The sequence below is a fragment of the Phoxinus phoxinus genome, assembly GCF_949152265.1.
Source record: "Phoxinus phoxinus genome assembly, chromosome: 24".
NCBI classification, from domain to species: domain Eukaryota; kingdom Metazoa; phylum Chordata; class Actinopteri; order Cypriniformes; family Leuciscidae; genus Phoxinus; species Phoxinus phoxinus.
Genome location: NC_136899.1, coordinates 22,238,794 through 22,266,761, shown reverse-complemented (window position 1 = coordinate 22,266,761; position 27,968 = coordinate 22,238,794). Strand labels below are relative to the sequence as shown.

The window sequence follows — 27,968 nt, the reverse complement described above, 5'->3', positions numbered from 1 at the left end:
TATACTTTCCTGTCCAATAAAAGTAGAAAGCAACCCAGTCACGTATAGATTGATACATGTTGTATTAGCAGTTTTTGTAACTCGTGTGACTTCAACTCTCATTGAAAGTGTTGAGTTATATGTTCTCATTAATCATATATTTTATGTTATATTATGCTACCTACTGTTGTATGCCAAAAATGTGCAAGAGTTCATTGTGCGCATGTGTGAACAAACAAAGGACTTTTATTTTGACACAAGTTCAGAACTCTGTATACAGACAGAAAGTGTTGCTGCTCCCTTGGGTACTGATGTGATGTTATTCCAGTGCGTTGAGATGTAAACCTACAAATAAACAACACCAAAGAAGTTATATCTGGATTATTCTTTAATGGATGGATGACAGCAACATATTGCATTTAGACATGACGGAGAGAAATGAAAACTTAACAGGTTATGGGCCCAGGCGCGCCAATGCTACAGGAGGAAGATGGCAGAGGCTAGTCTTCGACGGAGATGAAAATAACTACGAACTATGGGAAGTAAAATTTCTTGGTCATCTGAGAATAATTGGTTTAAAAGAAACTATACTGTCTACCGGGGATGTAGACGAGGAAAAGAATGAGGAGTGCTACGCTGAACTAATCCAATTTCTCGACGATAAAAGCTTGTCACTGGTGATGCGAGAAGCGGCTGATGACGGCAAGAAAGCTCTGCAAATACTTCGAAGTCACTACGCCAGTCAGGGTAAGCCTAGAATTATCGCCCTATACACTGAACTAACTTCGTTAAAGAAGGAATCTGACGAGACGATAACAGACTACATTATCCGAGCTGAGAAAGCGGTGACTTCCCTAAGAAACGCAAAAGAAGTAATAAGTGACGGACTGATAATAGCTATGATCCTAAAGGGCCTGCCAGATTCCTACAAACCTTTCGCCATCCATACTACACAGAGTAGTGAAGAATTGACTTTCACCCAGTTCAAAAGCAAACTAAGAAGCTATGAAGAAACAGAAAAATTTGATGATAAATCCAAATCTGACAATGTGATGAAAGTGCACATAGCATCCGTGACCTGTTACGTATGTGGAAACCGTGGTCATATTGCGCGCGATTGCCGCCAAAAAGGCATACCTAAGTGGTGCAGCTACCATAGAAGTTCAACACACAGTGATGAGACATGCCGCCGGAGAAAGGACGGGCACAAAGATGAAGCAAAACAGGCTGCAGAAAAACAAGAGGAAAATGAGAATAAACAAACTTTTGTGTTCAAAGTCAGTCAAACATTTCTTCCAGACAATAATACGAAAAATGGACTAATGGTTGACTGTGGAGCAACATCACACATATTAACAGAGAAGAACAATTTCACGAAATTTGACGAGAGTTTCGACCCAAAGTCACACTACATGGAGCTGGCGGATGGAGCCAGGATGAACAACGTGGCATTAAAGCGGGGCGACGCAGAGGTGTTACTGCTGGACGTGGAAGGGAAACGCGTCAGGATCACTCTAAAGAAGGCCTTGTTCATACCATCGTACCCACAGAGCATCATCTCCGTTCAAGCTGCTACAACAGATGGGGCCAGGGTGATCTTCCAGGAAGGACAGAATGAACTGATAAGCAAGGATGGGGATGTGTTCCGCATAGAAGAGCATGAGAGACTGTACTATCTGAAAACGGTAAATAACAACAAACATTGTGTTGATGCATCAGTTACTGATATGATGTCCAGGGACAAAGTAAGTCTAACTTGTGATGTTAAAACATGGCATGAGATCATGGGACATTGTAATGTTAGTGATGTGTTGAAATTACCTGAAGTGGTAGAGGGTATGGAAATCACAGGTAATACCAAACTAGACTGTAATGTTTGTACTGAGGGAAAGTTCATCAATAGCAGAAATAGGAAAACTGACACAAAAGCTAGCGAGGCCCTAGAGTTGGTACATACTGACTTAGCAGGTCCCATTGAACCAACTTCTCAAGATGGATATAAGTATGCAATTTCATTCACAGATGATTTTTCAGGGGCAGTATCTGTTTACTTCCTTAAGAAAAAGAGTGACACTACTCAAGCGACAGAGAAGTTCCTTGCAGACAGTGCACCATACGGTAGAGTCAAATGCATAAGATCAGACAATGGCACAGAATACACAGGCAATGCATTTCAGTCACTTTTACGAGAAAAGGGCATAAGACATGATACATCATCTCCATACTCTCCTCATCAAAATGGTACCGCTGAGAGACAATGGCGAACCATCTTTGAAATGGGAAGGTGTCTGCTAATAGAGAAGGGATTACCAAAGGTTCTGTGGCCTTATGCTGTCCAAACTGCAACTCATATCCGAAACAGATGCTATAATGACAGAATTAAGAATACTCCATACTTCATGTTGACAGGAAGAAAGCCAGACATTTCTAAAATGTGGGTTTTTGGATCAGAATGCTATGCGTACAACCACAATCATAAGAAATTGGACCCTAGATGTGAGAAGGGAATATTTGTGGGGTATAGTAAAAATAGCCCAGCTTATCTGGTATACAATCCACAGACAGCGAAAGTGTCAAAACATAGATTGGTGAAATTCATTAGGAAGAGCAGTGCTGAACAGCAGACACAAACCGATGAAGATTACTTAGAAATCCAAGGCTACAGAGACAGGACACAGGATAGTGAGAACAGTAGTGATGCCCCACAAAGTGAGGAAAGCACAGAGAACCAGGTCCTAGATGGAGACATGGAGAGTATTGATACAGACAATACAGAGGTGTCAGAACATGATGGAACTATGGAAAAAGTAGACACAGACGACAGTCAAAAACAGTACCACTCGAAAAGAGAAAAGAGAGCCCCAAAGTATTTACAAGATTACCTGACATACTCCGACGACGATGTAACCAATGTGAGTGTTGATTATTGTTACAGGGCAGTATGTGGAGTCCCTCAAACCTATAGAGAGGCCCTTATGTCACCTGAGGCTCCCGGATGGGAATATGCTATGAAGGAAGAGATGGACTCACTTAAAGAAAATGACACATTTGAATTGACAACTCTACCAGAGGGCAGAAAGACAGTAGGGGGAAGATGGGTATATGCCCTTAAAGAAAATGCAGAAGCAGGAAAAATCTTCAAAGCTAGGTATGTTGCAAAGGGATACAGCCAAACTGAAGGCATAGACTACCATGAAACATTTGCTCCTACAGCAAATCTCACCTCAATACGAGCATTAATGCAAATAGCTGCTCAGAACAACTTCTTAGTTCATCAGATGGATGTTAAAACAGCATATTTACATGCTCCAATAGAGGAAGACATATACTTAGAACAACCAGAGGGTTTTGAAGAGACATCTGACATAGGAGACAAGTTAGTATGCAAGTTGAAAAAATCTCTGTATGGTCTAAAACAGTCTGGAAGAAACTGGTACGAACTTTTAAATAATCATTTGGAACAAAACAACTTTGAGAGAAATCAGTCTGATCACTGTGTGTATAGAAAACAGATTGAAAATGAGACAATCATAGTGATCATCTGGGTAGATGATTTGATAATTGCAGCAAGCAGTGAGGATCAGCTCAACAGTTTTAAAGAAATAATGAAGTCCAAATTTAACATGAAGGATCTAGGGAAAATATCTTATTTTTTGGGGATTCAGTTTGAGCAAAAAGAGGGAGAAATTAAAATGAATCAGAAAAGGTACACTGCCAAAATGCTTGAAAGGTTTGGAATGTCAAACTGTAAACCAAAAGCTACCCCAAGTGAGTTAAAAGTTGAGTGTAATAGGAATGAGGAAGAAAACAACAACGAGATTGAGAACCCCAAAGAATACCGTGAACTTGTTGGAAGCTTGATCTATGCAATGACCTGTACCAGACCAGACATTAGCTGGATAGTCAGTAAACTGTCTCAAACCCTTGCAAAGCCCAAAACACATGACTTAGTAGCTGCTAAACATGTTCTGAGATACCTAAAAGGTACAGCTGATTACGAGCTGTGTTTCAAGAAAACAGACAAGACTTTAAGTCTAATAGCATTCAGTGATTCTGACTGGGCATCTTCTGTTGAAGATAGACGTAGCACCTCCGGATACTGTTTCAGCCTGACAGAACAAGGACCTGCTATTTCATGGAAGTCTAAGAAACAGCCGACAGTGGCACTGTCGACCTGTGAAGCTGAATACATTGGTCTAGCAAACACTACTCAGGAAAGCATGTACCTAACTCAACTGCTAAATGGCATGGACAGTAGTGTTTACACTTGCACCACGATGTATGGTGATAATCAGGGTGCCATTGCACTGAGTAGAAATCCAGTGAATAGATCCAGATCTAAACACATTGATGTGAAATATCACTTTATTCGTGATGCTGTCAGTAAGGGAAGAATACATATTGTGTACTGCCCAACAGAAGACATGGTGGCAGACATTTTGACAAAATCTGTATCAAAAATTAAAATTCTAAAGTTCAAAGGTTTTCTGTTTGGGAACTAAAAATGTGTGATGACGTACATGGGTTAAGATGATGAGAACAAGTGGGGGTGTTGAGTTATATGTTCTCATTAATCATATATTTTATGTTATATTATGCTACCTACTGTTGTATGCCAAAAATGTGCAAGAGTTCATTGTGCGCATGTGTGAACAAACAAAGGACTTTTATTTTGACACAAGTTCAGAACTCTGTATACAGACAGAAAGTGTTGCTGCTCCCTTGGGTACTGATGTGATGTTATTCCAGTGCGTTGAGATGTAAACCTACAAATAAACAACACCAAAGAAGTTATATCTGGATTATTCTTTAATGGATGGATGACAACAACATATTGCATTTAGACATGACGGAGAGAAATGAAAACTTAACAGAAAGCAAATGAGTTTATGATTCTTTGTAACTGCAAGTCCAGTCAATGTGAATGCACTTTCGGTGTAGACCACAGAGTAAAGTTTGAAAGTTGCCATGGAGATGGAAGGTAGCGGATATGCCCTCTAATGCTGATGTGTGAGATCTTTTTCCTTCCCTTCATCTTTCGCCTGTTGGTTGGGGCTTGCTGGGAAGAGATCCCTGACTTGTTCAATGTTTCCGTCTCTGTCTGCGGGTTTGAGAAGCTGCTGAGAAATGCAGCGAAGGAGGGAGGCATGTAGGTCAGAGACACGAGCGCAGCAGCGAGCTACAGAAAGACCCCTTTGTGGCCGCTTTCCCCCTGCTCATGCCTCTGAAAGATGACATTGATGCAGGGCAGCGGCACAGGAAACTTGCAAGGTTAATAAACTTACAGGTTTGCTGAGGATAACTTATCAAACAGAGCTGAGGGGAAAGCTGCAGTCAAGACGATCAGTGTAAAATGTGAAAGTGAACAGGAAGTGTGAAGTCAGATCAAGCCACTTTACTTGATTTATTTATTTCTCTGATACTCTGCACATTCAATGAGAGGGTCCTACATGTTACATGTTAGTAAAGCATTAAAACCGTTTTGAGTAATTTTTGCAACACCAAATGGAATTCCAAAAATACTGATGCAGTAGCTTCAAAAGGTTTCAAAAAGGCTTCCTAAACATTTACCGCATCTCCCATTCTTCGGACGAACAGGTAGTTCCACTGTTCAGGAAATCAGATTATGAATGGCTTACCCAATGTTTAATTTGTAAAGATAACTATTTGAAACAGCTATTAACACATTTAGCCATTTAAGGTCAAAGACAGGAAATCATGGTTTGTGAAGAGTCGTTGTTGAACGTCTAATCCCGGGTTCCGACTACTAAACGATATCAGTCCGTATTTGGCACAATCCGTTTCACGTAAATGACAATAGCTCTGTTTCCATCCACCTATTTTTATGCACATTTTGGGATATCGCATTAAAAAACACTGGATGGAAACTCTAAGGATAAGCATAAATTCTAAAAATGCGCATAAAAATCGTATGCACTCAATTGAGTCGGGTAAACATTTTATCCGTTAAGAAACCGTGTATAAACTACAATGGAAGCAAATTTACTGAATCAATTTCCCGATGCACCTCAAAAAATATATGTAACTTTGCGATGGGATGGTATAACTGGACCAACCAGCAGACCGATTCTAATTGCACAGCATCTAAAATGCTGCTTTGCTCATTCTTAAATGTCTGAGCAAAGTATTTTGTCAAAGTGGTTTGGTATAATTACCTGCCAGAACTGTCTTACACGACAGTTCCTAAACAGCTTAAAGTCCCAAACTGTGTTCCAAACTGTTCTGTACACAGCTATGAAACATTAAATGAAAGAGAGATGATTGTACTGGTGCTGCCAGGAGAAATTATGCAATGGAGGAAATGTTTCTGGAGCTATGGCAACAATAATCCTGCCTTTTTTATGTTTCCTCGAGGGAATACCATGACAGAGTGAAAAAATATAAATCCTTGTGAATGATAGCGTAGGCACTTTAGCAACTGGATTTAGCATTATGCTAACATACTGCTTTGGTAGGCATTGTTTGTTTACGGTCTTCTTTCCAGAAGTCAGTCCCTAGTTCCGCCTTGTCCGTGACACTTCATTAAAGACGGCAAGCAATGATTGGTCAGGAAGCAATGAGTAGTCTGACATGTTTCTTGTCTACGACGTGACAAGTATTAAGGAGTCAAAATTGCATAATCTGACACAATGACTATGGTAACAGACAAAAATAATGTGTATTCTGAACCTGGCCTAAGTCAATTGACCTGTCCCTTCAACTGTAAGTGCCCACTGACAGCCAATGATTGCACAGTGCAGGCCTGACCACACAAGGAATTTGGCCACCCATCTGTTTATGTCTAAGAAAAAAATCCAGACACAGTGGAGGTAAATCTCAGAGTTATCACCGAGTGGAACCACCCTGTTTTCTGAGGCATCAAGGTGGAGTTTCTTGTTTAGCAGTTGGCAGAATAAAAGATGGTGCTCACAAACCAGTTCCAACCATTCAGCACAGCAGACTAAATAGTGTTTGCCTAGGCTGGAGATTAGGTATTGAATATATTCTGGAGTTTACGGCACAGCTATTCATATCACTGTTTAGAAGCAGGAAAAAAAAAACTTCATAGTCTACTAAAATAACTAGCATATTTTGGATACTAGTCTAAATCATATGCTGTATTCTGGTATTCCAAGGATTCTTACCTATATTTAGTGTTGGGTTCGAGTCCACCTTAGTCGAGTCTGAGTCAAGTGAGTCTTAAACCAATCGAGTCTAAATCAAGCCAAAATGGGCCGAGTCAGACTTAAGTCTGAGTCCAAAAGGTCAGAGTCCAATTAAACAATCCTGTATTTCATTAAGTTGATATTTTTTTAACTTATAAAATACATCCATTTTAAATTTAACCTCTATTGCATCTTGCCATTTTGATCTTTGTTTTAATGTCACCTCATTATCAGTATCTTGCTCAGCAAACTTAAAGTCATGTAATGGAATTTATGGTCGACTTGATTTCTGTATTGTGACATATTTCTGAGTGCTTTTCGAATGTGAAAAGCTATAGGGCGGGACTTGACTTATCCATCGATATAAATGAATTCAAGGCAGGGGGTGGTAATCGGGGTACCTTGGTGAATGGGAACAGCCTACTGGGATCTGAAGAGCTGAAAATGCACCTCTTTTCTCTCTGTTTGAGGCTGTGCATTTTGCATTCCATATTGATTTGTTTTTCGTGGATGAAAATGAGGCTGTGAGGGGACAGACCTAAAGTACAACCTTTACAATGGCATGTACTGTGTATAAAGGTTCTTCATGTAGTTTCCATAACTCAGGGCCAACTCAAAACTGTTTCATTTTCTGAATGCATTTATGATTAACAAATCACATTATTGGACATTTATTGTATTGCATATGATGAATATTTTGGTAGAGCTTTGCCCTGCCTGCCTATCACACCTGCATATAATTACTCTTATGTCCATATTTACCATAGTAAAAATCTAGTAATTATTATTATATATAACACTTAGGAATTTTGTTATTGTTGTTCTTTTTGAATTTTGACCCTTGTAAACTACTGCTTCAAAGATGTTAGAAACATTATTTTCTTTTGAAACTGGAAGCTGCCACCATGTAAAAAAAAAAAAAAATTCATTACAACAGAAAAAAAAAAAAATACTAGCCTAATTAATGCAAGTAAAAAATTATCAAGCTTACTTAACACTGGTAAAGAGTCTAACAGTCAATTACAAGCAAAAGGACGAATAATATATATCAATAAAACATACAAATGACCATATTTTTCATATATGTCTATGGTATACTACAGATATATAGCCTACTACAGACTTTTATTTAAGTAATAAATGTAAAAAATTAAACTGCATAATCTTCACTGTAGCTTTAAGCGTTTGGGACTTTGATGCATACAATGTAATATTTTTGTAATAAAATAACCAAAAATCACTTGCACAGTGTGATATATTTCTTGCAGTTGTGTACTTACAATATCCAAAAGTTCCCAAAGATTTTTAATTTCAGAAAAATTCCAATTTTAAAAAATTGCCGTCCCGGAAAACTTGTCGCCTGTCACTGACGTAATATCCACGTTATCCCTGGTTTCCGCTCAAGTACTGCCATAGTAACCATGGCAACAGACGTGGACAACTACGTAGTGCGTAACGCCTAGCTGCACGCTCACGCTGTTGTTGTTTCGTTCAAACATTATGGACCATGGCAAGCAGACTTCGGAAAAAAAAGGAGAACTAAAATGAGGATCAATAAGCGTGGCGTTTTCGAGATGCCAAGAGCTCCACGTCCGAGACAAACTTCGACTTGACGCCGCTCTTACATGTACTTTATTAGACAGGTGAGCAAATGTACATAAACTAATCAATGTTATATAGTTCAACATGATGAAATGTTAAAATATGATCCGTATGTTATTCTAATGTTGATCTAGCTTACTGCTAGTCATGATAAAAACATCAATGTATTCACTCCATAAACATTAGATCCATCGGCTTGACGACAAGTTCCGTAATTCCGCAGAGAAATTTTTCGTCATCAAACTACGCATTTGTTATTGTAAGAGGTTAGCTCCCCCTAGCGGCAAAAAAAAATAATAATATTGTATCTTTAAGTCTGTGTCAGGTCTGAGAAAAAATGCATCCGAGTCCATGACAAGTCCAAGTTCATGAAAGTTGTTCTCAAGTCTGGACTCGAGTCCGAGTTCGAGTACCCCAACTTAAACTATATTCACCAGCTAGGCATTGCCGGTATACCTGTTTGACATGGAATTTGTGCTGGTCAAAGCTGGTCTTGTTAAGAGATGTTCTTCAAGACAGAAACAAGTTAAGTGTCCTTAAAAAAAGAAAAGAAAAGTGTCCTTAAAAGACAGAAACAATACTATCAATCCAACCTTCATTTTTTCATACGCTATTTTCAGAAATTAAATGAATTATCTGACCATGATTGGGTTTGTTTTCTTTAGTTTGGTTAGTTCATTTGTTAAAAAACAGTGGATGAGAACATTCAGATCGTCTTGGTTTGGAAAGAAAAATCGGATTCATGAGTCATGAGCCGGAATCATGACATCAGGCATGAGAGGAGCAATGTAGACATTTCAGATGTGTTAAGAAATGCTTACCCTTTAAATGAGCCCTGCATTCACTTAACTCCCCCTCTAATTTAATGTGGGACTGATGAGTGTGATTCGAAGGCCTTCAGTGTATCTTCAGTTAGAGGAATTTAGCTGGACCGGCACGGAAAGCTTGTGGGGAAAAGATGAACTGGTGACTCAGTCCATATTTTGACACATGGAAAAGTACTGATGGAGAAAATTATGAGAAACAAAGTCAAGAGAAGACAAATCTTGAGGAGGTGCTGTCCTATTAATATAACAGTGCCTGTTAATATGCCTGTACATGTTATTGTATGTGTGCAGTTTATGGATGGTTCTGTTGGGTGTTCAATAAGTACTTTGTCTAAGGTAAACTTCAAGACAAAAACAGACTTTTAGGTTCTAGCCATGCTAAACACCTAGTTGTATGCTGCCTTAAAGTCTTACTTGTGTGTTTGGAAGTTGGCTGAAATATAACAATCATTTAGGTATTTTAATTTCTTTCTTTTAAAAAATAGCACATTAGGTGAATAATTTAGGCTTCTTATGCTGCCTCAGATAATGATCTAACATTAGCTGGCAAGTGCTACCGTTATTCTTCAACAGTACACAGAATGTGTGCAAACTAATTGTACTGTCAACATTCACAATTCAAACTTACCACTTAATTAAAAATTAAAAATAGCAGTTTGCTTCCGCCATTATTCTTAAATTGACATGCCCCCAATTAAAATAGTTTGAAAATCATGAGGTTTCCCACTGGTAAACACAATTTTCACTTCAGAGAGAACGTTTTTCAAAAGAAGCTCACATACGTGTACCGTCTCTGAAAATCCAGGAGAGCTGATTCACTGTCTATTGCCTACATGCATCCTAATAAAAACAGAACATTAACTGATCATATGTTAGCATGTGACTAAGCTAACAAGTTGATAGGCTACTATAAAAATACTGTCCAAAAATAACACACTCAAATACTGGTTAGATATATTATATTGAACTTTTCCTCCCGATAGTCTACTTTATAGAAATACATAATAATACAATAAAAATAAAAACACACTTTACAGATTTTCTGAATCTTGATTAAAAATGTTGATATTTGCTGGGAACATTGCAACATGTCATAGGATTGACTTATCCATTATAGATACATGCAATGTAGCCTCAAATTATGGCAATATTGAGTTGTCTTAGTAATCATTTTACTACCTACAATTTGAGACAGTTTTGTTTGGAAGTGAATCAACATTGCTTTAAAAAAAAATCTAGGTATGCTGTTCATTTTTGACACATAACTTCAGAATTTTACAGCTAATGCAATTCTTTCAACCGAGCAACCCAATCATAAAAGCATATGAACAAAAACAAACTAATTCTACATTTTCTCCTTTTACTGTGTTATTTTGCATATGTGGCATTATCCTATTTCTCAGAGGCCAAGGGTGTGACATCACACTGACTTCCAGATGGTTTAAAGGACATTCAGCCTCTGGGCAACACAGCCAACACCCCATAAAAGGCCTCTCATTCTTTTTATTTAGTGGGCAGTGAATGTGGGCAGCTGCTACTGGGGCCCTGCAGGTCCATTTCAGACCATTCACAGGCCGTAGAGCTAAACACAGACACCACAGTGTGCAGAATATGTGACAAAAATGCATACTGCCCTCATAGTTAAGACCAGTCATTTGACGCTAACACCCAGCCATTACTACTTTTTCAGGTGAGTGGTATATCCTTTCTCCTAAACTGTAATTAGGGTTGATTGTATGCTTGTGAGTGCATCAGCTTGTTTAATTCCAGCAATGAGAATCTTTACTGGATTGTTTTAAATGCAGGGCAAAGCCCATTTAGTCAAATTACACAGCAACACTCTGGAAAAACAATCTGAAACTCGAACACTCCCAGACATTTATCCTTCAACTTATGGAAAGACACAAAAGGAGATCTTTACCCACAAACAGTTTCATGAGCAAGGGTGCGTGGCACTGTCTCCAAGGCGGTCTTTCTTTCTTTCTTTAATACCTACCCTCTCTCAAGTGGATTTATGAGTCTAGTTGAGGGTAACAGGGTCGTTGGCAAGGGTTTATGATGTTGACATTGAGGTGTTTCTGGAAAGTGGAAGAGATCACATGCATGTTTGTGTGATCATAATCATAAAAGTACGATGCCTACAGGTCCAATCTGTCAGCACGGTGTGCCAACCATGGCCAGACACTGAGTACATAGAGAATCAGTCAGGTTTGTGTGTCAAACAGTCTGTTCTGACATAGACACATATTTCATGTGGTTTTATGGGATGAATGGACCCAATGATGTCTGTTTTTTTTCACAATAGTGTTTCTCTTTCTAAACTGCCAGACGATGAGGAAGAGGAAGACTTCGGGGTGGATGTAATGTGTTTTTCAAGCTTGAGCAGCGAACCGAAACACTCCTCTATCAAATCTGACGGCCTGAGTCAACAGGGCCGTAACTCCACAAAGTGAACCTCAGCACTCATGTCTGCCCAATTTGGCCAATGTCTATCAACCGGATCACATGTGTGCAAGCAGCTACAAATCATGACCAGACCTAACAAAAATCTAGTCCTCAGTAATTCAACAAACAGTGCTGTGGGAGAACCTTTACAAGGACCAAAAATAATCAAGACAGCTGTTTTGAAACAGATGTATGCAGGTTCTTTGAGGTATGTATGTATGTGAAAGTGAGTCTCCGGGATATCAACAAAGTAAACCTGTTCATCTTATATCTGTCTGATAAATAATTCTAGGTTGCGCATAGCAGTGGGGAAAATCTGCATGTGTTAGGCGCATCCCTGTCATGTTTGTTTGCAGTGCTGTCATCTTGTATTTGTGCTGATATTGGTTCACGGCTGTCTGCTCAGTGTTTATTACTGATTATTGCTGCCCACGCAGGAGCCGTCTCTCTTGAGACGTCCAAAATGAGTACTCTTCACACGTACACATCAAACATACGACACACATACCCACAAACTATACATCCCAGACAATTACATGTCATGCACATTCATCTGTGTCTCTATATGACAACACATCTTCCCAAAACACTAAATTCCCAAACCTCACAACTGCCCCTCCTCTGAGGTATAAAACCAAGGCACACACTATAAGACTGAAAGTCGCCATCATGTGCAGATTTAAAGTTTATTGTTTAGTGTTGATGTGCACCTCACACAACTATTCATGAACTATACGTGCATTTATTATGGCAGTGTTTCCCAACCCTGTTCTTAGAGGCACTCCAGCTTTTTGAACTCTTCCTAATCTAACACACATTATTAAATTCACGAGCTTGTTAGCAGAGACTCCTGAAATAGATGGGTTAGATAAGGGATATATACCAAATCTGTACCGTTGGTGTGCTTCCAGGAACAAGGTTGGGAACACTAAATAGGCCCTTTTCACAATGACGTCAATTAACTTCGGTGCTTCCATTTTACATTTGCAAACGTTTACCTTTCCATTTAGACTTCCACAGAAGATTAATGTATTGTTTGATATATTTAGACTGCTTCAATTATTGTTTGCTATCAGGATGTGAAAAGAGTTTCAACAAGTATAACAAACAGTGTTTATGAAAAACATTACCTACCCTAGCTTTAATAATCTGCAGCTTCCTTGGATGGAAAATAGGCTATATCAACAACATCAATATATAACGTAATTGAATTGAGTTACAAATACAATAAAGTGATGCTATTTTTACTACGGGAAAAAGGACATAAACAAGAGGCATATTTATATATGAAATTTTCTCATATTATATGGTAAGTTTAACATGTGTAAATGTAAGTGGTCTGAGAGAAAACCTACTGTAATATGGTCCAATTCAAGAACAAAATAAAGCTTTATTTTGAAACACTGAAAGCTGTTAGGACTATGGACATACAACGACTCAAATTCCTCCTTTTAATTTGAATATATGTATATATATATAGCTTACATTTTCTTTCTTTTTTTCCCCTTTTTCTTTGTTTGTGTATTCTTATTGTTTACTGATATGAGTAATATTTTTGTTTTGTTTTATGCGCAACGTGGTATTCAATTAAAAAGAACAACAATGACATCCATTTTGTTTATTATGACACCTTCAGTTCTGCTAATCCTCTCAATACCATGCTTTCATAATAGTAAAAACAATTTTCGTGTATTAGTCATACTATATTGTTTAATAAGAACAAAAAACTGATTAAATTAAATTACTTAAGTTTTAAAAAAACAAGTCATTTAAAGTTATTGAAGGACATTATCTGCAATAAAGACAGCAAACAATGTGCGAGCATCACTACGGTAAGCATAAAGAGTCAGACTTGTTTGCTCTATTTACAACTCCTCCTCCGACTGTAAGCGACAACTTGCCTCGAATTTAGATGAGAATAGATGCTGCAGTCATCCTCTGGTCGGATTTGTGGCAGGTGGTACAAGGGGCTGGGAGAGCTCCATGCGGTAACACTTTATTTTGATGGTCCACTTTAGACATTCTGCTAACTATAAAAAAACTTTGCAACCTCATGTCAACTAGCAGTCATTAGAATATTAATAGACTGTCTGCTTAATATCTGCCAACACATCATTTTGATGGTCCCCCAACATACATTCTACTGACTATAAATAACTTTGTAACTAATGTACGTCAACTTATCCTACTAACCCCAACCCTTACTTAACAGTTTACTACAGTCTTCTAATACTCCAACCAAAGTTAGTTGACATGTACTATAGCTGCAAAGTTACGTATAGTTTGTAGACTGTCTAAAGTGGATCATCAAAATAAAGTGTAACCCTCCATCCATACTGGTGCTAGCTAGGCACTAGCATTCCACAATAATGACTAAAGTAAGCATACCCCACTTCGAGTGAGAACAGAAGTTACTGATGTCATGCGAAAAAGGGCTTTTTATGGGGTCACTGTCCTCACCAACTGTATATAAGATTAATTCAATGATTGGCAGTGCCTCCAGAAAAACGCGATTATGTGATCGCATGATTCAATGCATAATCAGCCAAAGTCCGCATATTTAATGCGGGGGACGCATTTTTTCAAATACGCCGCACTTTCACCGCATAAATTGCAGAATTCCACACGCAAAATATGCGAGCTTGCATGATTTCATAACCCCCGCATTTTCGTTGCAAAAAGTCACATATATCTAGCAGAAAGTTGAAAAATATTGCGTTTACTTTACACAAGTGCAGCCATTTAACCTGTTGCCATGGGAACGTTATGACGTAACGTAATTACGCGACATCATTGAAAAGCTGCAAACCCCGCGATGCCGATGAAACCATGATGAAGCCCGCAAATCATTCTCATTTGCCAACAAACATAAGCGCAAAAGACAGCGCAACGCAGTTTCCCAGTGTGTTACATGACAGTGGGGGCAAATTATTTTGTACTCCGTGCAACTGTGTGTTGGACCACAGGCGGAAGTCGACGCTGGACAACCACTTTGCCACTTTGTCATTTTTACAGAAGTTGTAGCATATTAATTTTGTAAAGCTACAGAACTTGTTCGACTCATCAATGTTTTGTAAGTTTGAGCCATGTTTCTGAAATAAAACAAGTTGAGAACTTAAATATTCCCAGCACTTTATGTGAGGTAGTATGCTTGCTTATCATAGGAAGAAATAATAAATTACTCTTTACATTAAAGTAGTAGCCTAGTGAATAGGGTGTTGGGGGAATCACTTTTTTTTCTCTTTTTCATCAAACCGCAGTTTTTGCAAGTTCCCGCAATTTCATCGCATAAAATTGCATAAATATCCCACATATTCCATCGCATTTTTTAAGAAAATGTGCCGCATAATCAAGGATTTTTGCCCGCAACAATCACCAAAAAACTTTTTTTTTGGCTCCTGCTCCTGCCTTACCTTCCTCTCCCATTTGTTTGCTGTCCTGCAATTTCATTGGTTGTTGCTCATTGGTGTTTCTCCTTAGTAGGGACAGTGCACACACCTGACTAGTAGGCCGAATTTCAAAACAGTCTGAAATCTGTTGAAGCATCTGTGACTAGTCACAGCAGCACGCCTCACCACTGCTTATACTAGACTAGAAGACCGCCTGGGTTGGGCACTTCCAAGAGTTAACTACAACCCAGGGATTTTTGTTGCAGACTAAAAACATGAATGGGTGACAAACTTCAGTCTTGTAATGTTAGCTTGGCTTAAGATAAATGTCTCACAGGAATAAGTTCTCTTCAAATTTAGTAAATGAGATGGCTGTTGAATTCTCTGGCAGGAAGAAATGGGAAATACTTCAAACGTAGAGAAAGTAAAGGAACTGTTAGAATAATTGTTGGAATTAATCAAACATTCAGCATCAGTAATTAAAAAGCACAATATGGACTCAATTGATAGTATATAATCAAATGGTTAGATCTAGCCAAGAAAATCTCGTAGAAGTACTTACATTACAACCTTCAGGCATATCAGATTTAGTACAAACCTAACATTGAGTCAAACCTAAATATGGTATGCTAATCACGGGTCTCCATGATTAGAAAGGATGATGAATTCTCTCACTATGTTAGAGAGAGTACATCCCACACAGACAGACTGAGTTCTTTGCTGCTGTGGTTTATATCAAAGCTGACAATCCATGACAGTGAATTACCCATTCAATTAGAGCCAATCATGCGGCAGTATTCCAGACTTAGCCCAGTTCTGTGAATTCTGTGCATCTCTAGTTGAATATGGTAATTGCATACTTCTTTTGGCCCTGTGCTTGTTTCATTTGCATTTAGCACTTCCCCAAGTCCCCAGCTGCACGCAGAAGCAAAATCTGGGAAAGAGGACTGCATTTCGTGCAGCATGAACCCATCACCCTTCTTTTTCTCCTGTGGAAACACTAGTACTTAGTACAGCTTTACTCCAAGAACACAAAGACCTGGAGACCAAATCTAGCTGTGCTTTAACCCAGTGACTTTGACATCAGAATCTCCAAAGATCCTGACCAGACATTCATATACACTGGTCCTAGATGTCACTTTTCTTCTTGTCTCTCTTTCAAGACTTGCTTGCGTGCCTCTAGAAACCATTGCCACTGTGGATCCTGGACAGAAGACTGAGGTTCTGTCTTGTGGCAAGTCTAATTTACTTTTGGGCTCTGTGCCTTTCCCATCCCTCTCTCCCTTTCTCTTTGTATAAATGTACTATCCTGGTGATGGATGCATAGCATGAACCGAATTGCATTATGCCCGATTTAACAACAAAGGCATTTACCACAATAACCATGCCATCCTGTATTCTTACTCTTTGTCCCCTCCAACTCTCTGTCAGTCCAGTTGGAAGCATCTTATTTTAGCCCCATCATTACAGTAAGAACAGATTCACTGGGCTGGTCCTCTGCTGTTTTAGGATTTCAAAGAGCACAATAGCTAATGGCAACCGACAAGGTCTTCCAGGAAAGCAGCCCCATGGAGAGGAAAATGAGCTGGAGAAACGCAGTCAGACTAAACAACAACTGGTTGCCACTTCAGAACAGACAAAGTGAATGGAGACGAAGCAGCATCTCTTTCTGAAGGTGTTTCTTAAAAAACCCTTTTCCCTGAAAACCAATAAAAATCTAATAACTTCAAACCTCACAGAGATATTCTTAGCCACAGGATTTGCTGTTTCTTACCCAGGGTTTTAAACAGCTCAATCTCCTTCATTGATTCCTTTCCCAGTTCTCTTGTTCCTGCCAAACACTGTGCTATTGGGACTAATGGCTCCTTCTGAAGGTGGGTTGTTTTTCCTTGTGGACATGTAAGCAGTGGACTCTGACTCTTCCGGGGTACATTCTTGGCAGCTCTCTAATTTCTTTTGCTCTTTCAGACCTGCTGCTCACATTCCATGATGTCATTACCTTGTGCATCTGGAATTTCCCCAACAAAACACAGCACTAACCACACTAAGTGATGTTTAATGGATCAAACTGTTCTCTCCCTTTTAGCTCTGCAATCATTACTTAAAAGCATTTCTTTCCATATTTACTACATCAAGTTATATGGTAGGTTACTGGAAATTGCCGGACGTTTTATGAGAAATGAGTGTGTCATTACTGTAAGTTAATGTTGCATACCTTCTAAATGGCAGACAGGTAGCATTTAGTAGAGGTACAGGTTGATGTCAAAGAAGCATGTCCTTTCCATTTATACCAGTGTTTTAAATTAGCCAAAGAGGACTTGAGCATCAGTCCAAAATGTTCTCTGTTGTCAAATAACTGAGTAGAAAAGCCGCAAAATACTTCTGATCACCCTGTGATCAACTTACGAGTAGCTGTAACTAAGCCACGGATTGGTTTACAAAGTCAGTAGTGAACACACTTGCAGACATGATGTACAAGAAAGATTCATTGAGCATATAAGGACTGAAAGGATCAATCAACTAAAGATGCAGAGATGACTAAAAACAATAAAACATTTGATTAAACATTACATTTCTCAGATGTATGAGTCGATTCACAGATCCGCTGAATTTGAGTCCAAGGCCTTACAAACTTCAGACTAAGGAGTCATGTGAAATTAGGTTCAGGAATTCAGATAAATGGAATTTATATCACAGAATAAAAATTAAAATTCACATCACAGAATTCCCATTAACCCACATTTTTTAAAGACAATTTTTATTTGGCTTTACAAATGAGCTAATATAAGTAGAAGAACACAATCATATCAGACCTTATTGAAGGTGCAAGGTTTGTTTAATGGGAAGCATCATGGGAATTGTTTAGCCATAATGAGGAAATAAGGGGGAAAACAAAGCAAAACAGAATATCTATGTAAGGTGGCTGCCACTGTTCAAGGTGTTTGTGAAGACATTGCTAAGGTGTACAGTGTTGATTCTAGGTCATTGACGGGGTGTTGTGTGCGGTCGATAAGCGATTGCAAGGGAATTGCTAAGTAATTGCTAACTGCCTCAAGTTGAGGCCCCTGGAAGTGGTGGGGCTTTGGTTTTCTCAGTCTAAACTGTGAATGAGCAACTAGAATTTACAAATCTTTCTCTAGCAAAACAACACGGCTCAGCTAGGAAGGTATGAATGCATGCAATGGACCTGGGTGTGAGAAGCAGACAACATATTACCCTTCCAGTCAGCCAGCAGGCTTGAATCCACCCACTGCCAGCCTGTGTGTCTGCTCTAAGAACAGAAAATTGTGGGCTATTCAGAAAGCCTGAATGAAAGCTTATAGAAATTGTAATGTATTTCATGACTGGTGTTCAGTTTCATACGACAGTGCTGACCAAGTGGAACTGATTCTGTAAAGGAGGAATGGCTGGAAAGCCCATTGAAATTAATGAGCTTCATAGTTCAAATCTCAGACTGAGCGTAACATTTTTTTTGACATTTCTGAACATTTTGTGCACATTCGTTGAAAAGTAAATTACTTTGTTTTCTTCCAGTCTTGGTGCAATTGGATCTTTGGCCATTATGTATTAGCAACAACGTCATCATTTAATAGGACTATAACCATTTCCCCCCATATTTTTTTCAATCTTTTGTTAGCATGTTAGTAAAAGATCTTGTTAGGTTTCCCTTACAAAATCACCAGACATATTGTTAACATCTACAAAAATTAAACACACACATCAGAACTGACTGGGGGTTATAATCAGTAAGGGCCTTTGCTATGTTTCACCCGTTTCACTTGGAATGGGCCTCGCAAGAGAAGCGGCCTCCGCTTGGGCTCGAAAAAAACACACCGGGGCGGAAATTAACGGGGGCTTGTGTCACAAGGTGACGAAAGCAAAGCGGAACTGAGTTCCCGCTGGAATTATGTTCCGCCCGGACCGGTGTTACGGTAACACCGGCCCACTTCCGGGTTGCGCGTTATGTCGCCATAACAACCCTGATTTGACCGATTGACATCTGGTGCGGAGGATGTGATGTGGCGATCTGCGAGAGGACTATGGAGGTGGGGCAGCTCTATAAAAAGGAAGTACAGAGGCCATGGAAGGAGGCAAGGAAGCAGAGAAAGGAGAGGAGAGGAGAAGGGGGTGCGGACGATTCTTCCTGTGTGCTCTCCCCTCGGAGGGGGGTGGACTCCTCCTGTGTGTTCTCCCTCCGCGTTGTGTGGTTGTTTCTTTGTTCTTCCCCCGGCGATCTGGTGTGGTTCTCTCCCGTTGGGAAATGTTTGTGGAGTGTTGCAGCTGAAGGACCATCGTGAAAGAAGAGGAGTGTTGCTTGTGGGATCCGAGGGCAGTTTTGAAGAGTGGAATTCGTCGTCTGGACTGGGAAAGAGTGAGATGAGTGATTGACAAATTGAATCTCATAAACGCATGTTTTCTACACTAAATTGGATACTGGTTTGAAGTGCTTGGATCACGTTGTATACATCGCACTGAGTGAAATATACTGATTCCTTGTCGATCTCTAGCCTCCCCCTCGGCCATTGAAACCAGCGAAGTGAAGCCCGCTTGTAGTGGTGAGGAAATTATTCACCGCATCTGTCCCAACTCTGACTATCATCGGCTCTTCAGATCGAGACCTCTGGGTGAGTGTTGGCCTTACTTTGCACTTGAAGAGTGGATTTGTAGTGCTGAAATTGACGTTTCCCATCACGTTGCATGTTTGGAATTGGACTGTCGTGTGTGTGTGGAAGATTTACCTTTTATCGCCGTGCACTCCCCATGTGTTATGCTGGTCTACCGTCCATCATAAGAGTCTAGCAAGATCGATTGCAGTCACCTGTTGGATGTCAGAAGGAAAAGCCCCCGTGCGCACACTACACGTGAGAACTGTTTACCTCTGTTTGAAGTTTATGCTGCCTGTCCCAGTGAGAGCCCGGCTCAGCTTATGACTTTGTCTCCTGCCGCCCATGTGAGAGCTGTTCACCTCTATTTGAAGTGTTTATTCCGGCTGTTCCAGTGAAGGCCTGCTCAGCTCGTGACTCTGTCCCTGTAACACACGTGAGAACGGTTTACCTCTGCTTGGAGTGTTATGCTGTCTGCCCCAGCGAAAGCCCCGCTCAGCTTGTGACTTGAGTCTGTTGTAGCCCTGAAACCCACCTGTTCGTCACTCACCACTGTGAGTCTGGCACCAGCGCCAGAAGGAAGTGAGCCCCGACCGTCTACTCACCTGGGATACCCACTTGTTCGTCACTCACCACTGTGAGTCTGGCACCAGCGCCAGAAGGAAGCGAGTCCTGTCCTACCTACTCACCTGCGATACCTACCTGTCCATAAACTTACCACGGTGTTGCCTCGGATTCCTGGGAAGAGGAAGGAAGAAGATTTTAGATAGGATTTTCAAATTGTTTTTATATTTAATAAAGCCTGTCATTCTTTTTATTCCTGTCTCCTGCCTCCTCCTTTGACACGCTCCTCAGGGTGATCCTGGTCTAGGGGTGGGTGCAGTCTGGCTTGGCCCACCTCGACCTGTGACATAATTTGGCGTAGTCGGCAGGATTCACCTTGAGTTGAGCGATCAGAGGTTGAGATGGCGGAGGAGGAAGAGCCTGGAGCTCGGCAACCTGTCATGCCGATTTTCATGGGTGCCCCATGGGCCTCGAGGTACGGGGGCCCGGGGTCCGAAGTAAGTCTGTCCCTGTGGAAGACCCAGGTGGAATACCTGGCAGGGCTTCAAGGTCTGAGTGCTCTGCAGAAGGTCCAGTTCGTTTTGAACTCTCTGGAGGGGGAGGCGAGAAGAGAGAGTTCTGGTGAGGGATAACCGGCGCCAAGGAAAAAGGAAGTGAGTGATCGGTGGGAGCCACGCCCTATTGACGTCCAACGACAGCCACATCCCGAACAGCCTGTACACGCCATTCGTCCAGAGGAGAGAGATGGTCCTGAACGAGTGTTGCACCGAAATTTGATTCACCCATGTTCTAACTACCCGCAACTAGTAGCAGACGAGCCTATGGCCGTAGCAGCACAAATGCCCTCGTTGGTAGGGTGGGCAGTGGTCCCAAGGGGATTGGGCTTAGAGCCCCGTTAAGTCGAACCGGCCTCGCCACTGAGGCGGTTCCAGCGAGACAACCGAGGCCCGCCCCCAGCGAGGTATGAAGACTGAGTCACTGGATCCTGTTCTAGGGACTAGAACAGTTTGGCAGGGGGGTATGTCACAAGGTGACGAAAGCAAAGCGGAACTGAGTTCCCGCTGGAATTATGTTCCGCCCGGACCGGTGTTACGGTAACACCGGCCCACTTCCGGGTTGCGCGTTATGTCGCCATAACAACCCTGATTTGACCGATTGACATCTGGTGCGGAGGATGTGATGTGGCGATCTGCGAGAGGACTATGGAGGTGGGGCAGCTCTATAAAAAGGAAGTACAGAGGCCATGGAAGGAGGCAAGGAAGCAGAGAAAGGAGAGGAGAGGAGAAGGGGGTGCGGACGATTCTTCCTGTGTGCTCTCCCCTCGGAGGGGGGTGGACTCCTCCTGTGTGTTCTCCCTCCGCGTTGTGTGGTTGTTTCTTTGTTCTTCCCCCGGCGATCTGGTGTGGTTCTCTCCCGTTGGGAAATGTTTGTGGAGTGTTGCAGCTGAAGGACCATCGTGAAAGAAGAGGAGTGTTGCTTGTGGGATCCGAGGGCAGTTTTGAAGAGTGGAATTCGTCGTCTGGACTGGGAAAGAGTGAGATGAGTGATTGACAAATTGAATCTCATAAACGCATGTTTTCTACACTAAATTGGATACTGGTTTGAAGTGCTTGGATCACGTTGTATACATCGCACTGAGTGAAATATACTGATTCCTTGTCGATCTCTAGCCTCCCCCTCGGCCATTGAAACCAGCGAAGTGAAGCCCGCTTGTAGTGGTGAGGAAATTATTCACCGCATCTGTCCCAACTCTGACTATCATCGGCTCTTCAGATCGAGACCTCTGGGTGAGTGTTGGCCTTACTTTGCACTTGAAGAGTGGATTTGTAGTGCTGAAATTGACGTTTCCCATCACGTTGCATGTTTGGAATTGGACTGTCGTGTGTGTGTGGAAGATTTACCTTTTATCGCCGTGCACTCCCCATGTGTTATGCTGGTCTACCGTCCATCATAAGAGTCTAGCAAGATCGATTGCAGTCACCTGTTGGATGTCAGAAGGAAAAGCCCCCGTGCGCACACTACACGTGAGAACTGTTTACCTCTGTTTGAAGTTTATGCTGCCTGTCCCAGTGAGAGCCCGGCTCAGCTTATGACTTTGTCTCCTGCCGCCCATGTGAGAGCTGTTCACCTCTATTTGAAGTGTTGATTCCGGCTGTTCCAGTGAAGGCCTGCTCAGCTCGTGACTCTGTCCCTGTAACACACGTGAGAACGGTTTACCTCTGCTTGGAGTGTTATGCTGTCTGCCCCAGCGAAAGCCCCGCTCAGCTTGTGACTTGAGTCTGTTGTAGCCCTGAAACCCACCTGTTCGTCACTCACCACTGTGAGTCTGGCACCAGCGCCAGAAGGAAGTGAGCCCCGACCGTCTACTCACCTGGGATACCCACTTGTTCGTCACTCACCACTGTGAGTCTGGCACCAGCGCCAGAAGGAAGCGAGTCCTGTCCTACCTACTCACCTGCGATACCTACCTGTCCATAAACTTACCACGGTGTTGCCTCGGATTCCTGGGAAGAGGAAGGAAGAAGATTTTAGATAGGATTTTCAAATTGTTTTTATATTTAATAAAGCCTGTCATTCTTTTTATTCCTGTCTCCTGCCTCCTCCTTTGACACGCTCCTCAGGGTGATCCTGGTCTAGGGGTGGGTGCAGTCTGGCTTGGCCCACCTCGACCTGTGACACTTGGGCAAAAATCCAACAAAAATTAATACAAATCCCCCAAACTTGAAGATATGGGGCAAAAATGTCCCTGTATGAGTTCTTGTTGATAATACCATGCTAGTAAGAGTGTTGTTTTCCCGAATACCAGCACGTTTGCAAATGTAATATTGATTTTATAAAAGAGTTAAATAAAAAAGAAGTTCATATTAAGTGAGTTACATTTTAGACTCAGAATATTGTCTATTGGCTCTATTTTGCTAGTTCCAAACAAATCCACAGTACCGCCACGTCTCTGAGCAACATAGAGATGTTTCGTTACTGAACGAATCAGTGTTTTACCGACTAAACGTGACGCACGTATACATTTTCCTCCCCTTTCACATCGGTCACAATCATTTTAATTTATACTTTAGCTTTGCAGTTTATATAAACCACACATCTCACATATTTCAACAGGGTATATTGCTTTATTATTATTTATTATTAATTTCTTAAATAGCCAAACTTCAACAACGTAAGGGCAGATCCTTTGAGCGCTGCTGATGACGCCGTGAAGTGACGCTCGAGTGATCAAGTATTCCAATGTATAAAAAAGCTTTCATTAACTTCCTCCAGTTATACTGTACAATTGGATTTTTGCTTTTTCTGAAGAAGAGTTTTGAAAAACGCTAATACCATTATTAATCGATGAACTGCACCTCAACCACTTTAATTCTCAGCATTTACAGTTTGTGAGGATTGCACTAATGCACTGGGAATGGAATAATAGTGGAATGAAGTCCACTAATGCATGGGAGTCCAGAGCAATTGTTGTAGAAGTCTGTGCATTTATCTTGACTGGATATTCAAGCACAAATCATCACCAGAACCAGAGATGCTACTGTTTGACTGTGTCAGGTGAAATATTCTGTGCTTCATATGCCCTATAGGTTTGGGCCACCTAGTTTTTTTTTTGTTTTTTTTTTATTAAAAGAAAATGACACTAAATATGCAAATACACAAACATATTGAGCATGTATAGTGAAAGGTGGTTTTCTGGTGTTAGCTGATCTCCAATCCTGACCAGCTGATAAGCAGCCAAACCTCTAAAACCAGCAGATCAACTGACCAGGCTGGGAGACCAGCTAAGAATATAAATCAGCAGGGTTAAGAGATGCAGAGAAGTTGTCCGTATAGTGCAATGCACAAATACGTTTGGATGCCACAATAAAACTTTGAACCACCGTGCCTTAATCCATCAGACCTAAGCAATCCTCCACAAGGTGTCACTATATCTACAGGGTAAACCTCACTAGACACACACAATCCATATCCCCATCATCCACATTCTGCCCCCTTGAGGATAAGTGCAGAAATAGGACCAGTAAATCAGAATTAGAACCATGAACCACACAATCTATAATAATCCTTACATTACAAAATAAAGAAATATAAAATAAATTAACTATGGCAAAAAATGCTAAACACAGTCAAATAAATGTTTTTCAGAAACAAAGGATTTTTACACCACTTTTTTTTACCACAAGGAGGAACCAAAGAGCTTTCAATGAAAACTGAAAACTTTGGTAACTTGTCCCCAACTTCACATAAAAATTATTAGTCATGTTTGATAACACAACTATAACTATTGTGGCTTTTACTTGGTCAGGAGTTTGAACAAACAACATGGGCTACTTCACATAGCAGTCACCAGTATAGTATCCATCAAAAAATTACCATATAACATGGTCACCATGTAATGACACACACACGCACGCACTCACACACACACACACACACACACACACACACACACACACACACACACACACACACACACACACACACACACACACACACACACACACACACACACACACACACACACGTAACAAAAATGTGTAAAATGCACACTTTACTTGTTGATAATAAAACTAGCTGTGATGGTTACCCCATTAAAAAGAGTATACAATGGTTAGGATTTAATGATTTTATTTAATGAATTTTATTTTTATTCTTTAACAAATTCCATTTTCTAGTTATTTTACAAGCCCGGAAGATGATATTTGGCACAAGAACATGAGCTCATTACAGATTGTTTTCCAATAAATTTTAGGTACTTATTTTTCTTAATGACTTTAATTCTGAGCTCTTGCTCATTTTTTATTATTATTATTTTTTTCCGGCAGATAATACATTAACATAGAAAAAGAAACAAAAGAATGTTTGTACTGTTACCTATGTACACACACGCACACATGCACGCACACACTCTCCACCCCCCCCTCCCCCCCCCCCTCCACGCACACATGCACGCACACACTCTCCACCACCCCCCCCCCCTCTCCACGCACACATGCACGCACACACTCTCCACCACCCCCCCACCCCCCCTTCCCCAAACACACATACATTTAGGTCCTGTCTGACTATGCCTATAAAGTAGTAGGTAAAATACATATAAAACAAACAGTATGTGAAAAGAGTAGTACAGTATGTCCGAAATTTGTAGGTGATACAGGTACTTCTGGTTAGATTCTGAATCTGATGAGATTGTAAGTTCTATATAGAACTTACTTTTTTAATGGCTGCAAAGTAAGGTTTTAACCATGTAGTATCTGTACAGTATGTCCCTCGAGAACCACTGTCCTGCAGAGTTTAGCTCCAACCCACCTGTTCTAATCCTGAAGACCGGGATTATCTTGTTCGGCATGTTTGATTAGGTTGGACTCTGTGTTCCATGAGGAAAAAGGTCAAGTTTAGTAATATGGTGATGAATAGATGATGACAGAATCACTGCAGAAGGTGCGACTCAACTGGACTGAACAAATGTAGAAGAATATTTAGTGATATACCAGTGATATTTAGGTTCGTGAAATTATAGACGATATGCACATGACATCACAGATGCATCACATCACAGTTATTGATATATTAACTAAAGTAGATTCAAATATATTACAATTGATTAATATAAATAAATCAACTTAAAAATATATTTAATAATAGATTACTGTAGTAGAATAATGTAACTTGAAATAAACTCATTTTAGATTTATAATATTAATTATTAAAATTTTAGGATGAGGGTCCCTCACACAAGGATAATCATATTTTGGGATCAGTGTCATCTAAAAGATTGAAAATCAGGTTGAAATCAGGTACATATAATGTCCACTGACCACTAATTCTTTAGTAATTGTAAGGATCTCTGTCAAGTCCAACTGCCAAATTAAGCAGATTAAAATGTTTGTTTTATTGGGAATGTGATATCGTTGCATATTCTAACACCATCTACACTGGCCACGTCCGTTGATGTGTCGCATCGCACCGAAACAGTTTGAGGCTGTCTATACTGGAGGTGTCAAAGCACCTGTTGCAAATCCATTTGTCCTTTGTGTCAGAAGTGACTCAAGCAAGGTGTACGTCATAAATACAATGAGACGTCAGTTTATTGTTGGGGACTCGTTGCGCAACTTCTCGTCTAGTGTAGACAGAAACACTGATTATAATGGGTTCTATTGGCTTTTGTTGTATTGCAACGCTCACGTCCGGTGTAGACACGGTGTAATATACCCAACATAAAATCTAAAATACTACTAAAAAGAACTGAACTGAACATGGTAAAAAAAAAGGCAGAAAAGCAAACAAGCAAAACAATCTTGTACATTAGCTGCTTTTCCACTGTTGGCCTGAATGGTTCTAAGAATATAAGGATGGAACCATTATATTGAACCACTTGAGCATGGCATTGCATGATTACAAATGATTCTCGGCCCGGAATTCTCAGCACCATTGGCTATCCGTGCTGGAAGAATGCGTAGTGACGTCGCCACTCAGGATTGTTCACTTGTCTGTTGTCTGGCTGCCAGTAGCTGGCCAGGCACAGTATTTGAGCAAAGGTGGTCGCATCTCATATCATCTGTATACTCTTGCATTACTGATGCATTTGCATTGCATTCCAAAGAGCTCTGTTATCAGCTACAGTGGAAAATTAAACCATATCCATACCAGCTGGGTCGGATCGGCACGGAATGAAAGTGTTAAGCAGCAAGACCAGGTTGGCCCAACGGTGGAAAATAGGCTATTGTCAAGTAACAAAAGATCAGCATTGGCACATTCAATTAATGGAAGATGTGTGTATCTGTCACATCCGCCAGCTGCAGTGCTCTTGACCACCACCAGAGGGCACATATCCTGTGCTATATCACCATTAACTTAATTTCCCAGTATCCTTTGTCTATTCTCATAATGTGTGATTACATTAAGCTGTGTTTTATTATCTGGTTAGCCATAAGCCTGTTGTTTTCACTCATTCCTTGCGAAGTCTTGTATTTGTGTTACACTGAAATTCGGAGTGACATCCTGGTTTCCTGTGTGTCGGTTTTTGATTCTCTGAAATTCTTCTGATTTATCCTGTTTACCTGTGTTTCTTGGACCCAGTTTTGTTTGGATTGTTTGCCCGTGTTTTTGTCCCTTTCCCTGTTCTATGGATTACGATTCTGGATTGTCCCAATAAAGCTGCATTTGGATCTTCAACCCAACCGTGTCAGAGCAGTGACGTAACAGTATCCTTGTGTGGGAAAAATAACCTCACTTTGTTTTTGAACAGGGTACACAGGATTGATGACCATGGATGACTTCTGCCATGAGGCTTTTTCTGGTCTAATGGAAAGTCAAGGATTTTTTTCAAGGTTAACTCTATGGAGGCAAAGTGTCCAGGGCCGAAGGTGTCTGGTCAAACAACCGAAAATG

At 40.7% G+C, this 27,968-nt stretch overlaps 1 protein-coding gene across 1 annotated transcript; it reads left to right on the top strand.

Moving 5' to 3' along the window:
- The first annotated feature begins 246 nt into the window (after nucleotides 1–246).
- On the top strand, nucleotides 247–3,651 carry LOC306992901 (uncharacterized protein). Its single transcript, XM_079602175.1, has 2 exons — nucleotides 247–1,664; nucleotides 2,915–3,651. Exons 1-2 carry the CDS (start codon nucleotides 375–377, stop codon nucleotides 2,942–2,944), a joined length of 1,320 nt encoding a protein of 439 aa, XP_079458301.1. The 5' UTR covers nucleotides 247–374; the 3' UTR covers nucleotides 2,945–3,651.
- Nucleotides 3,652–27,968: the final 24,317 nt, after the last annotated feature.

Bases quoted from the DNA above. Each gene is read 5' to 3' on its own strand.
- LOC306992901 (XM_079602175.1), top strand. From the start codon at position 375: ATGGATGACAGCAACATATTGCATTTAGACATGACGGAGAGAAATGAA. The intron at 1,665-2,914 runs GTAAATAACAAC...TTATTGTTACAG, and splicing joins GACTGTACTATCTGAAAACG to GGCAGTATGTGGAGTCCCTC.